The sequence below is a fragment of the Arachis stenosperma genome, chromosome 8 (genome assembly GCF_014773155.1).
Source record: "Arachis stenosperma cultivar V10309 chromosome 8, arast.V10309.gnm1.PFL2, whole genome shotgun sequence".
Lineage (NCBI taxonomy): Eukaryota > Viridiplantae > Streptophyta > Magnoliopsida > Fabales > Fabaceae > Arachis > Arachis stenosperma.
This window is the reverse complement of record NC_080384.1, coordinates 48692978-48708051: the sequence shown is the minus strand read 5'-3', so window position 1 is coordinate 48708051 and position 15074 is coordinate 48692978. Positions and strand designations below refer to the sequence as shown.

Genomic DNA, 15074 nt, shown 5'->3' with positions numbered 1-15074 from the left:
TGGAGATCTATTTAAGAGTCTGCAACTACTTAATAAATTACTATACACAAGAAAAAATTTAAATTTCTGATATTTACTTAAATAGATGAATAAAATAACCACTTAATTATCTCAAATTAGTTAAAAAAATATTAATTATTTTTAATGTTTTTAACATTAAAAACCGACAAATTTTAATTTTAATTATAACTTTATAAGATATTTACCGTGATAATTTCTACATATGTTTTATGTTTATTTTTTTAATTAAAAAGTTCATATATTTTCATATATTATCCTAGAGTACGAAAATATATATTAGTTAAATAGTAGCATACACATTTTATAAAAATGATAAGAATTTATTTATTATGTGCTCTTAAGATACATGTTAAGATTACAAAATAAATTTTTTTTATTGAAAATATAAAACATTTAATAAAAACGTTTAGTTTGTATTTTTATTTTTAATTTTTATTTTCAGTATTTTTTTAATTTTATAAAAAAAGAGTAAAAGTTCGAAGTGAAAACAAAAAATAGGATTTTATTATTTTTACTATTTTTTAATAAAATTTAAAAAACAGAAAATACTAAAAATAAAAACAAAAAAAAATACAAACTAAATACACCTTTAAATTTTTAATATATTTATATTTTTATATTTTTATTAATAATAAATTTATTATATACTTTTAGACGCATCTTAATTAAATTTAAATTATAAAATTAATAATAATTAACCCTTTAATTTACTATTTTTAGTATTTTACCAACTCCCTTACCTTATAAGATCCAAATCCATTCTCAATAATCCGAGTGAACCGTCCGCTTTCATCCCATATCCGTGTGCAAATTATCTCATTTTTTTGATGGGCGTGCAAATTATCTCATGATATTGTCGTGTCATTCTCGTTTCATAGAAGTAAAATAATAATAGAAAAATGAGGGTTTGGTGATTTGGTCACAGCAAGAGAAAGGAGTGCAGGCAAAAATACCTAACTACTCAAACCACCAAAGAGCCAAATAAGAAGCTGAAGCTCAGTGTCTCCACCCAACAGAAAATCAAAATCTCAGATTCCAATTCCCATTTTCTAACGTAGGATATTGCAAGACAGACGCACACACATAACACATTCTCTCTCTACCAACCCTCCTTTTTCTTCTTATTCTTTCTCCTTTCCTTCATACAATGTCTATTTCACAATCTCCCTAAAAAAAAATGAAAACATGTTTGTGACATAGACTTCTTTCCGCCCCTCATCTCATCCCTTAAACCCTAGAAACCCATCAATTAAAAATCAAAACTTTATTACGTAAGGTTCTTATTTTGGTTGATGGGTAAGAAGGGACACCAACTATTCGACGAAAAGAATGATGGGTTTTTTTTCTCTGTTTCCAATTTGGGTTCTCAATGGAGCCTCCAAGAACAACAACAAGGTTCCTATTACCACCCAGGAGGCTTGTTTGCAAGCGTTGGCCAAATGGGTACCATGGGTTTTGGTGTTCAACAACCAAATCCTTCTTCTTCAGCTGATTCTGATTCACGTGACAATGACAACGGTGGTTTGAAACTACCCTTCAATGATTTGTACGTTAAGTATGTTCAGTGTCTTGGGAAAGTTCAGTTCTTTGAGGAAGGGGAAGAAGGGGTTAAGGCTAAGAAGAAAAGGAGTGGCCTTAAATTGAAGGTTAGGATCAGGAACCCTTCTCTGAGGAGGCTTTTCAGTGGGGCAATTGCAGGCGCTATTTCGCGAACCGCAGTGGCACCATTGGAGACTATAAGGACTCACTTGATGGTTGGAAGCAGTGGCCATTCCACCACTGAGGTGTTCCATAATATCATGAAGACTGATGGATGGACAGGGTTGTTTAGGGGTAATTTTGTTAATGTCATTCGGGTTGCACCTAGCAAGGCTATTGAGGTAATTCACACTTTTGCTTTATTCGGTTGAAATTTCAGTTTTGGGGTTATTTGATTACTGTCCTGATATGGTGTTAAAGCTATTTGCTTGTCAATTGTTCATTTTGATGCCAAGTGTTGTATTTTTTATTTACTCTTCTATTGGTTTGTGCATTTCTTGATGCCATAGATTTAGTATTAAATATGTTTTACCATTGCTCAAAGTTCATATATAATCATGACCGCTGATGAGTTAGGCTATAAATTTTGGATTTTCTTTTTCTAATGTTGTACTAACTACGAACCGTATTAGAAGTCTGTGTTCTGCTAATGTTAAGTTTCATGGATGGCATATTCCCAAATCTGCTGATGGTTTTGGATAGTACCATGAAATTATTGAATTAAAGACTTCGTGTGTACAGCTAATAAGTGGGACTCACTCAAATTCCATCAAACTCCTCCAAAGAGACTCAGTCTCATATTTTTACTTAATGATTTGATGACGGTAACTTTTCCTAGACTAGTTTCTGTGGCAGTCGTGTCAACAAAAAAAGTCAGATTAATGCATCATCTTTTATATGGAGAGAAGGAAATTGAGTGAGAGTCTATAAGCTATGATATAGAATCACAAAAGTTTTCATATAGCTGAAGCACAATACATCTAAATATGTAATTTATGTTAACTTTTGCCCCTTTTTTTGTGAGTTCATGTGATTCTAAATTTTCAATGTTCACACTCTTTAAGATCTTCACTCACTGAAGATTTTGGCTCAAAAGACCATTATATGCTTTCCATGTTGCTGTCTATCTTCAATTGGCTCCATGTAGTACTTACCCCTTAAATTGTGTTCTTTTTAATTTAAGCTACACAGGTTTCTGTGCATTAAAGTTTCGTCAAATTTGATAAGTCAACCATACTAATGCACTTGAATTAATTTGTGAATTCAAAGGGTGATATTTATGAGGTATTCGCCTCTAAATCTGTAACATTTCTTTCTTTCTAAAGAAATTAAAAAGATTACCAATAAGAAGGGAAGAACAATAGTACAAGAAGATGAGAGGACAAGAGATCCTCCATACAGAAGTAGAAAACAAAGGAAAGGAAGAGAAAAGAAAAAGCAATCAAATGGATCGTAGTTTTCCAATCTCTCAACATTCCTGAGAGAGAAAATCCTATAAAAAGATCATGAGTTTCACCCAAAATAGAGGCCAAACTTCCCATTTTATCCCATAGATGTTTACCAGTTTTATGAATGGTAGTTACTCTTAATTACCCTGGTCTTAACTCTTAAGTATGATGTATGGTTTATGATCTAATTAGCAAATATTTTCTTAAAACGCAAGTCACTTAGCTTCAAGCTAACCAGACACTAGGTATTCAATGCAATTCCTTAATTTAGTTTGATTTACTGAATGCCAAAGTACCTACATAATTGCAATGCCCAAGTACATTGAGAAGAGTATTTGTAATTTTGTATACATATTGCTCCAAGAAGACGAGACGCATATAATCTCAGAATTTTCAAACTTCCAAACTATAGAAATTTTAAACTTTTTTTACTCATTTCCCTGTGTGTGTGTGTGTTTTGGAGCCATGTATACAATTGATTTCCCAGAGATAGAAAAAATGTTTTCTTTATACTATTATGTTGGAAATTCATGATTCTAATTGTGAAGATTATTATTTTTTCCATCAAACGGCAATCAAGTATAGCATAATACCTTTTAAGAGTCTCACTATATTTTTACCCATTTTCTGCAGCTATTTGCTTATGATACAGTTAACAAGAACCTATCACCAAAGCCCGGGGAACAGCCTAAAGTTCCTATTCCTGCATCATTGATTGCAGGTGCCTGTGCCGGAGTGAGTTCAACTATATGCACATATCCTCTCGAGTTGGTCAAAACTCGACTAACTATCCAGGTATATACATAAATTTAAAAGAGCTAGCTTTCCCATATATATTCTTTGACACTACCTAAAACTAAAAGGGAAAAACAATAAACCCATGTCAATAACTTTGCAGAGAGATGTTTACAATGGTCTACTCGATGCATTCTTGAAAATTATTCGAGAGGAGGGTCCAGCGGAACTTTATAGAGGCCTTGCCCCCAGTCTTATTGGAGTCATTCCGTATGCTGCCACCAATTACTTTGCCTATGACACCTTACGGAAAGCATACCGGAAGATTTTTAAGCAAGAAAAGATTGGTAACATTGAAACCCTTTTGATTGGATCGGCAGCCGGTGCTATCTCAAGCAGTGCAACGTTTCCACTTGAGGTGGCTCGCAAGCATATGCAAGTGGGAGCTCTGAGTGGAAGACAAGTTTACAAAAATGTGATTCATGCCCTTGCAAGCATACTAGAACACGAAGGGATTCCCGGTTTATATAGAGGGCTCGGGCCTAGTTGCATGAAATTAGTGCCGGCTGCGGGAATCTCTTTCATGTGCTATGAAGCATGCAAGAGGATATTGGTAGACGACGATGAAGAGGCGTAACATGATGAGGTCAAGTGCTGATTTTTTTTTTTGATTTCTCAAGAGGCCGAAGTGAATACTTGGTTTTTTGCTTATTCAGTTAACTTATTCTTGTTTTCTTCTTACATTACTGGAATTTTCCTTTTTACCAACAGATCATATTTTTAAGCAATTGAGAATGGAATAAAGGTTTTGGTTTTTTGTTTATCAACTCTGTTACAATTGAGCATTTAGTTGTATCTTGGTTTTCTCATTTACTAACCTTACTTTTAAACTTTAGAGTATATCTGACCTCTTGCATTTTGTAAAATGTGAGTGACATACTTTAAGATCTGCATGTAGTTGACGGAAAACAAAGAATGAGCTTAATAATTGGTGGTTTGCACATCATATTCTGAGGAATCTTCTGTTTAATCCTATGAATTGTTGTGACTGGTGATGTCTCACTAAAAATAATGGTGGGTACCTTATAAATATTTCTTGCCCACTTCTATTTCTATAACTATAAAACGCAAAAATGCAGTCACAAAATATCTAATGAATATTATTCAATAAGTTACCTCAGCGGAAATGGATTAAACAAACTTTAACGTAGTGAGAAAATTGAATTCTTAAAAAGCTCTTATGGTGAAAGATTGTATTAATGTCTATCAGCATGGGTGAAAAGTTATCATGTGAACACAAAATTTGAACTTTTGATAAAACCAACTATAAAAAAGATGACTCGATACCTATAAAAGATTATCTCAGTTGGAGAAAAGTAGCCAAAAAATTTAACCATTCTTTTAGATAATTATTTATAAAATTTAATTTTAATGTATTATCATTTTAAAATAGATTTGCATATACAACTAATTATGTAATAACATATCACAAAACTAACTGATTTCAAACAAATGAATATAATTAAATATTAATATAAAATATTTTACACGGTAGCATATCAAAATTAATTCGTGAAAATAAAATATAATTATTATTATGTTTAATTATTCTATTAATTTTCATAGTTTTATTAGATTTATAATTAAGTTTTTATAATTTTTTTAATTGAGTCCTTATACTATTTTTAATTTTGTTATTAGTTTCTAATATAAAAAATATTAGAATTGATTAATATTTTTTCGTAAACTAAAGATATCTACAATTAAGAATTTAATTAGATTTTTGACTACATATTTTTGAGAAAAATATTTGTTAATTTTAATATTTTTAACATGAAAAGAACCTGATTATAAAATTAAAAATAATGTAGGAACCAATTAAAAAGAAAAGAAATCTAATTGCAAATTTAGTAAAATTATAGAGACGGTAATTAAATCTTATTTTTACTGGTAAGAAGGCATTTAATTGAATGTATTAAAAGTAAATTTTCAATTAAAAAAACTTATTTTAAGAATTTATCTTATAATTAGTGAAAAAAAGAAAAAAGAAAATCTGAAAAGTAAGTGAGTCCTGTTAGAGAGCCAATAGAATATTTGTATGGATTATATGAGTTACAAAATGAACATCATTCATACTATTTAAAATAACCGTCGGGCTATATCTTATGTCATAAAATTACTCATCTAAAAGCTTAAGCCGATGGAAAACACTAATGATTATATCTTTAATATTGAATTGGACATTCTTAAACTTCTATTATACATATTGTACAAAGGAAAAGTATAGGGTACTAACATATTATCTGCCAACTTATTGCTAACAATGATTAATTATTATATTTTAAATACATATATAAACAGACACATCTAAAAAATATATCTATAAAGATACTTCTATTAAACACAGTTATAAAAAAGACATTTTTATTAGATACATCCACAAAAACACATCTATTAAACACAATTATAAATAAGAGTTGGTAACGTAGCAGGATTGAATATTCCATTGACTCGTATCTTTTCCCAAGGTGAAAAGCCCTCTCTGAGATAATTAGTTGTTCTTGTTATGAGAGGGTGAGAAGATAAAAAGATCATAAAACCCACATAACAACAACGAAGCATAGAAGAAGAACCATGACGGTGACTCCATCAACGACCGTGTTTCGATGCTTATTATCGAGTCCTGCTCTTTCTTCTCACTCTCACAATCTTCCACTCACTCTCCCCTTCCACCGCACCCCACTCTTCCGCTCTCTCCTCCTCCCTTCTCGCCGCCGCACACTCTGCCCCGCACTAGCCGCCGCCAACAACAAGAACAAGAGCAACAAAAACAAGGTCAAACAAATTCACTTACAATAAATTAATTAACACAATTACTCTTTTTTTTCCTTCACTCTTTTGTAATTCGTACATAATGTATCATATTTGGAGCGTAGAATTAGTATTTTAGTATAGATATATGCAAAAAAAAAAAAATTTAGGGCCTATTTTGTGTTTGTTAATTTGATTACTCTAAGATATCCAATATTGCAAACTAACTTATGTGATTGGTTGGTCCTGTTTCATTTCTTGTGATATAATATATCATATATATTTGGAGTGTTGAATTGTTAGATGTAAAATAATCATTTTGTAGTAACCAAAAGAAAAAAAAATCATTTTGTGCTTACGCGGTTAGTAGAGATGGTTCATAACGGTTTTCTAGAACCTATTTTGTGCTTGTTAATTTGATTATTTGCAGATATCTTTTATGCAAACAATTGTGTGCTGCTCAGGAAATGGTTCCACTAATTTTTCCTTTTTTTTTTTTGGGGTGCAGAAAAAGTTGTTACGTGATCATGGTACAAAGGGTAATGATGAGGATGAGGAGGAGGATGCTTTTGAGTTGCTGTTCAAGCAACTCGAAGAGGATCTCAAAAAGGATAATTTGTTGAAAGGTGGTAGCAATGATGATGATGATGATGAGATAACTGAAGAGGAACTTGCTTTGTTAGAACGTGAGTTGGAAGGTGCATTGGGGGAATTTGATGCCGAAACGTTAAATCCAGATGTAATTCATGCTGAAACTGATGCTAGTGATAGTGAAGAAGAACAAGAAGAAGAAGATGATGAAGAAGACGGTGTGCCTATGCTTAGAACTTGGCAAATGAAGAAATTGGCTAGGGCTTTGAAGGCTGGCCGCAGAAAAACAAGTGTCAGTGTCCCTTAACTACTTTATCTTTTGTGAAATTCTTTAGCTAAACTCCTTTCAATTGTTCTGATATCTTCTCTTTGTATGAGTAGTGAAGTAATATGAGATCATGAGGTTATTTGATTAAGTTTGCAGAAGGTTATTGTTGTCTTCGTTCTTGAATTGCCTGTAGGGTGTGCCATTTTCATTAGCATGATCCTCCTCATGTCGCATTTGTGGAACTGAAATCATTGTGGAATAATGTCAATCCTTGTTGTTGTTTCACTCAATCCTCACACACTCTCACTCACTGTTCTGCAATGTATTGCAGATCTCACACTCGAACTGTTGTATGTTCAGAGAAAAAGAGAGAGAGAGTTGAACACTAGAGAACTGAAGAAGCAAAAAAAACTACACTCTACCACTATTCAATAAACTGTTAAATACAATAACAGAAAGAAAAGGAAACTAACCACTCACTCCACTATCTTAAGAATAGGACTCCACTTCCTTAAAACTAGAAACTAGCTGAATAAAAAACTAACTTGCCTCTGAGGCCACTAATAACTTTGACCCTATTAACTGAATCATACACATAAGCATAAAACAGAAATAAATAAATATCAGGTCCTAATACATTATCTAACATTTCTCCTCCTTGGATTAGAGACCTGGACACATTCCAACTTCATGAATCAATTGACTAAATCGACTAACAGCAAGAGGCTTGGTGAAGACATCAGCTATCTGATTATCTGTCTTGCAATACTTCAGCTCCACCTCTTCCTCCTGTTGTGCTTCACGCAGATAATAGAATCTCAGCTTGAAGTGTTTAGTCTTGCCATGAAAGACTGGATTCTGAGCAATTGCAATTGCAGCTTGATTGTCCACATACAACACAGTTGATCTTTTCTCTTGCAGCCCCAAATCACAGAGTAACTTCCTGAGCCATACTGCATGCTTTGCAGCTGCAGTTGCAGCCACAAATTCAGCTTCAGCTGTAGACTGTGCTACAACTTCCTGCTTCTTTGAGCTCCAGGAAAAACAACCTGATCCAAGTGAAAAACAGAAACCCGTTGTGCTTTTCATGTCTTCCACCGAACCACCCCAGTCACTATCTACAAAACCAACCAGCTTCATCTCAGGAACTGCTTTGAATTTCACACCATAACTTTGAGTCCCCTTTAGATATCTCAACACCCTTTTTGCTGCAGTAAGATGTTCCTTAGCTGCACAATGAAGGAACCTCGATAGAATACTCACTGCATACTGAATGTCAGGCCTAGTAGCTGTTAAATACATTAGACAGCCTACTAGACTTCTGTACTCATTCTCATGCTCAGAATTCTGCACATTACTCTTGCTTAACTTCTCTTTCTGATTAACAGGAGTAGTGACTGTCTTGCATTCTCCCATTTCAAACCTCTTTAGGACCTCTCTGATGTACTTTTTCTGACAGATGAATATCTCACCTTCTTTTTGCTGAATCTCCATGCCAAGAAAGTAAGACATTCTCCCCAAATCTGTCATCTCAAACTGCTTCATCAGTCCTACCTTCAGCTTCACTATCTCACTCTCCTCCTCTCCTGTAACAAGCAGATCATCGACATAGATAGACACCACCACAAGGCCTCTCTCACTCTGTTTGTAGTACAGAGTGACTTCACTTAGACTCTTTTGGAACCCAAGCTGATGTAGATAACAATCAATTTTGCTATACCAAGCCCTGGGAGCTTGTTTCAGCCCATACAAGGCTTTCCTCAGCTTATACACTTTGTCTTCATGGCCTTTAACAACAAATCCTTCTGGTTGGTCTACATAGATGTCCTCAGATAGGTCACCATTTAGGAAAGCTGATTTCACATCCAGCTGATAGATGGTCCACCTTTTCTGTGCAGCAACAGCTAGTAGCAATCTGATGGTATCCATGCGAGCAACCGGAGCAAAAGTTTCAGAGTAGTCCACCCCACTCACTTGAGCATATCCCTTCACAACCAACCTGGCTTTATACTTGTTCACAGTGCCATTTGGGTTCAATTTTGTCTTAAAAACCCATTTGACACCTATAGTCTTCTTGTGATCAGGCTTAGATACAAGTTGCCATGTGTTGTTCTTGTTGATCATGCTCAGTTCTTCTTTCATAGCTGAGGCCCACTCCACACTTCCTTTTGCTTCCTCAACTGTTCCTGGTTCTAGGAGAGCCACATTACATCTGGCATAGACCTCTGCCAGTGGTCTTGTACCTCGCATAGGCAAATGATCAATCAATTCATCTTCAATCAGCTCACACTCATTCTGTAGATCTGCTTCCTCATTTAACTCATCCTCATTCTGCACATTAGCTTCAACTACAATATTGTCAGCCATTTTCTTTTCAAATACTGCCCTCTCCCAATTTTTATCTTCACAAAAATCACATCTCTACTCACAGTAATCTTTTGTGCATCAGGACAATACACTCTATAGGCTTTAGACTGAGAACTATACCCTACAAAGATACCAGCCTCACCTCTATGATCAAGCTTGTCTCTACTGATTGAAGGAGTTAAGTAATAGCATAGACAACCAAATGTTCTTAGTCCACTAACCTTTGGTTTGTACCCGTGCCATGCCTCGAATGATGTCTGCTTGTTGAGAGCTTTGGTTGGTAACCTATTCAACAAGAAGACAGCAGTATTTACTGCTTCTGCCCAGAAGCTCTTGGGTAGTTGTTTGCCTTGTAGCATACATCTTCCCATCTCCACAATGCTTCTATTTTTCCTTTCACTCACCCCATTTTGTTGGGGAGTATAAGGAACTGTAAACTGCTGCTTTATGCCAGAATCCTCACAGATGGCTTTGAACCTTTTTGAGGTATACTCACCACCATTATCACTCCTCACTGTCTTTATTTTACAATTTGCTTCATTCTCCACCTCTTGTTTGAACCTCAGAAATACTTCATCAACTTCTGACTTTTGTTTGAGAAAGTAGACCCAGCAAAATCTTGTGCAGTCATCAATGAAGGTCACAAAGTACTTGCTTTTGTTCAGTGACTCCTCAGGCATAGGCCCACAAACATCTGAGTGAACCAGTTGAAGCTTCTTCTTGGCCCTCCATCTTGTTTTCTGGAATGGCTTCCTTACTAGCTTCCCTTGCAGACATACTTCACAATCAGACACTTCACTTCCCAACTGAGGCAAGTCTTCAACTAAACCATGCCTCTGCATAAACTGCAATCCCTTATAGTGAAAGTGACCCAACCTTCTATGCCACAACTCCTCCTGACCCTGCACACATGCCATAGCTTTGCTCTCTTTGCTTGCAGGATCGAATGCAAATGTTTTGTTCTGCATAGGGATCCTAAACAAGAGTTTGCCCTCCTCATCTGCAATAGCACATTCATTCTTATCAAACACAATCTTCATGCCCTTCTCAACTAACTGTCCCACACTCAGAAGATTCTGATCTATCTTGGGAACATAGTAGACATCAGACATCAGCTTGATTCCTCCAGGGCCTTCAAGTAACACATTGCCTCTTCCTTCAACCTCTAGATGATCACCATTCCCAATTCTCACTCTAGTATTGACTGATCTGTCAATATTAGTGAAAATTGCCTCATTTCCTGACATGTGATTGGAACAGCCACTGTCCACCAGCCATCCATCACGTGAGACTTGAGACACAAAGCCTGAAGCAGCAAACAATTGCTCCACTTCACCTGCAGCTGCTTGAGCCTCTCCTTGTTGAGAGCTCTTTTCTTTGCAGATTCTCTCTATGTGCCCCATCTTCCCACACTTCCTGCAGACTACATTTGGTCTTCTCCAACACCTAAAGAAAGGATGACCTTTCTTTCCACAGTGTTTGCAGGCTTCATCACTCCTTTTCCTCACTTGTGCATCACTTGAACTAAAACTGGTCTGTTGAGCACCAAACTGCTTGCCTTGCTTCTTCTTCTCACCACTTCCATGCTTCACCCTAGCCTGCATTGCACCTTCAACTGGCTCATCTCCTCTCCTCAGTACCCTCCTTTATTCTTGTGCTTGAAGAGCACTAACTGCTTCAGCAAATGGCATCTCTGAGATTTCTCTTGTGTTCTCAAGAGATGCTATAGTAGCTTCAAATCTTTCAGGTACAGAACACAGGAGTTTCTCGACAAGTCTTTCCTCTCCAAGATCAGTACCCAACAGTGCCAATTTATTGGTTAAGTCTAGGAGTTTATTAGCAAATTCTTGAACTGATTCATTTTCCCTCATCTGCACTCTTTCTAGCTCCCTTTTAAGGTTCATTGCTTTCATTCCTTTAATCTTCTTATTGCCCTCATATTCTTTCTTCAAAAATCCCAAATATCTTTTGCAGATTCTAGACTCATAATCCTATTAAAAATAATAGGAGTAACAGCAGCATAGAGACTAGATCTTGCTTTGGCTTTTCTAGTCACACGTTCTTTGTAGAGCTTTTGTTGATTTGCAGTTGGATTGACAACCAATGGAGGCACCACGTAGTCATCCTCCACTGCCTCCCACAGATCAGCTCCTTCAAGGAATGCTTTCATCCTCACTTGCCAGACATGATAATTGCTCCCATCAAGGATTGGAGGAGCAATGCCTGCTAGCCCAATAGTTGTTGATGAAGCTTCCATCACCACAGCCCTTAAGATACTTAAGGCTCTTGATACCAATTTGTTGTTGTTTCACTCAATCCTCACACACTCTCACTCACTGTTCTGCAATGTATTGCAGATCTCACACTCGAACTGTTGTATGTTCAGAGAAAAAGAGAGAGAGAGTTGAACACTAGAGAACTGAAGAAGCAAAAAAAACTACACTCTACCACTATTCAATAAACTGTTAAATACAATAACAGAAAGAAAAGGAAACTAACCACTCACTCCACTATCTTAAGAATAGGACTCCACTTCCTTAAAACTAGAAACTAGCTGAATAAAAAACTAACTTGCCTCTGAGGCCACTAATAACTTTGACCCTATTAACTGAATCATACACATAAGCATAAAACAGAAATAAATAAATATCAGGTCCTAATACATTATCTAACAATCCTTTGTATAAGAAACCATTAGTTAATTCAAATATTCTCAGTGAAATGATGCACTTTTCTGAGTGTTCTACTTGGGATCCGGCTTTTCTGGGGTGTTCTTCATAATAGAAACTACCTGTAGTGTGATTTCCTAGTAGATTGATAAACTAGGTGGACCAACCAAATTGGGTTGCATGCTTCCTTAGTGACCTTGGCATCATGAATAGAGTGTTTTGTTTCTGATTTTCAAACAAGTGATTTTACAACTTAATTTTGCTATATAGTTGAAAATGCCAAAAAATAATGTTTCTTAGAACATACTCTATTTAGCTTTTGTCAAAAGGGCTGATAACAACTTTGTTTGAAATCCTGATTATTTCATAAAATTTATACAATTATGTCAAAAGTTATTTTTTGCCGAAAATCTGAATCTTACACACCTTAAAGGTGATTCCTTACTTTATGTTACAGAGGATCTCTGTTTAGTTAGCAGATACCTTGACTAAAGCTAGGATTATTATTTTTTTTCCCTTTTTAGAAAGAGATATGAATTGGAAAACAAAAAGGAGGGAATAATGGAGTAAAGCCATTGTATTGTTGTTCATACTTAACATAAAAGACTAGCGGCTAGTAAGTTCCTCACATTTATCTTTTGTATTTGTCGCAGATAAAAAATCTTGCTGCTGAGCTTTGTCTTGATAGGGCTTTTGTTATTGAATTGCTCCGCAACCCTCCTCCGAATCTTTTGATGATGAGTTTATCAATATCTGATGAACCTACACCAAAAGAAATATCCGTTGAGACTAAACCTAGAGAGATTGTTCTCGAAGAAACAAGAACAGATCCTGTGGAAGCTGGAAACAAGGCTAACGTACCAGTTCATGTCATGCAACAAAAATGGTCTGCACAAAAGAGATTGAAAAGGGCCCAAGTTGACACACTTGAAAAAGTTTATAGGAGATCAAAGCGACCCACTGTAAGTTTACTATGCTTCAACAAAGTTTTATGAAAGACAATCATCCATACTGACAATGAAATGTTTATTACACTCAAGTTTCTGAGACTTGATTTACTTCATTGTCTTAAGCTAAAAGTTCTTTTGTGGTCCAAACTTGATTAATGCTTGCTTGTACTAACTATCTGGTCTTGAGCAAAACAACACCATTTTCTTTGTTTTATGATTATGAGCTACTCCTAGTTTTGGTCGGAAACTTCCTTGACAACTACCATAGTTGCTTGTATAGTTAAATCAGCAATCTCATTCATTCATTCTCAGTGCTTTGACTAGATGTCCATGTTAGTTTGAGATAGATTGATACTCCCTTATTTCTTTTATCTGTCATCCTCAGATTTACGAAAATGTGACAGGTAATAGCAAAAGGAAACGGAGGGATTAATAAAAGAATAGAGTAATGTGGTATTCATTTTACCTTCACTAGAAAACACCGCACATTCACAACTTGTTTATTTGTGTCCAAACAATCTTTTTCCTTAAGAAAAATATCAAAAGCAAAGGAGACACCCATCTTACTCAAGCTTCCATGTGTTCCGATCATTATTTTATGGCTTGATATCTTCAAGTAGTAGTAGGAGTCTTGCTAGTTATTGTAACTATTTTGCTAATATCTTTGGAACATAGATAGTTAACTTGGATTCTCTAATGTACCTGTGATTGATTCCAATGAATGCAGAATGCAATGATAAGTAGTATAGTGCATGTAACCAACATTCCTCGGAGAAGAGTTGTTAAGTGGTTTGAAGACAAACGTGCTGAGGAGGGTGTTCCAGAGAATCGTGTTCCTTACCAGCGCTCTGTATCAGAAACTAGTTGATTTTTTTCTTCTTTGATTATGTATTATAATGGAATCTGTATAGGAAAAAAACATGTTTCTCCAACCATTTTTAATTCATATCTGTTTTGGGGGAGGTTTATGGAGTGAGTTGAAGTAGTGACATATGTAATATAATTAGTTAAGAGGTATATTGTTTACACTCATGATTTTCATATACAGAGCATGTGATCGGCTTAATATGGATTTGTGGGTATCCAAAATATTTCTAAGTTATGATTTATCGCACAATTCAATATGATTTACCTCAACAATGTTCAACTTACAAATTTGGTCCTTTGGATCCAATCTCAAATAACCAAAGGGGTTGTTTAGGAACCACAACAAGAACTTGTTCTTTAGCTTTAAGCATTATTGCACTAAGACTAGATTATGTGAGATTGTGGTGACCCCAACCAAGTGTCAAACTAACATTTGAGCTTTTTGGGAAAGTTGTGTCGGCAAAAGCCCCACCTAGTTTTTTTCGTCACTAATACCCTTAACCACTTATTGGATTTCTTTTCCTCTCTCCCAAAGTGTAAGTAAAGATATTTAATTTCATAAAATATACTGCTTGAATTCATCGACATCATGCTTTGCAGATTTATTATCAAAATATAAATGATATATATACATACAAAATATAAAATTATTTAACAACAGGATATAGAATCCACATAAAATGTTCTACATCTCCAGAAATATATAATACATATCTTCGAGTATTTTCCCTCAAAAAACGAAAAGAAAAAAAAGTTTCAGGAAAAGTATGCTAAGCTCCTTTACAGATTATACAATTATTTCTCATCC

The 15074-nt window shown here is 35.1% G+C and overlaps 2 protein-coding genes across 2 annotated transcripts; both read left to right on the top strand.

Moving 5' to 3' along the window:
• Positions 1-746: 746 nt before the first annotated feature.
• Positions 747-4596, top strand: LOC130943612 (adenine nucleotide transporter BT1, chloroplastic/mitochondrial-like). Its single transcript, XM_057871556.1, has 3 exons — positions 747-1901; positions 3642-3803; positions 3907-4596. The coding sequence occupies exons 1-3, from the start codon at positions 1314-1316 to the stop codon at positions 4378-4380; spliced, it is 1224 nt and encodes a 407-aa protein (XP_057727539.1). The 5' UTR covers positions 747-1313; the 3' UTR covers positions 4381-4596.
• Positions 4597-6292: 1696 nt separating this feature from the next.
• LOC130945116 (protein OVEREXPRESSOR OF CATIONIC PEROXIDASE 3) lies at positions 6293-14471 on the top strand. The gene is made up of 4 exons (XM_057873798.1): positions 6293-6578; positions 7063-7437; positions 13103-13411; positions 14127-14471. The coding sequence occupies exons 1-4, from the start codon at positions 6378-6380 to the stop codon at positions 14265-14267; spliced, it is 1026 nt and encodes a 341-aa protein (XP_057729781.1). The 5' UTR covers positions 6293-6377; the 3' UTR covers positions 14268-14471.
• The last annotated feature ends 603 nt before the right edge of the window (positions 14472-15074 follow it).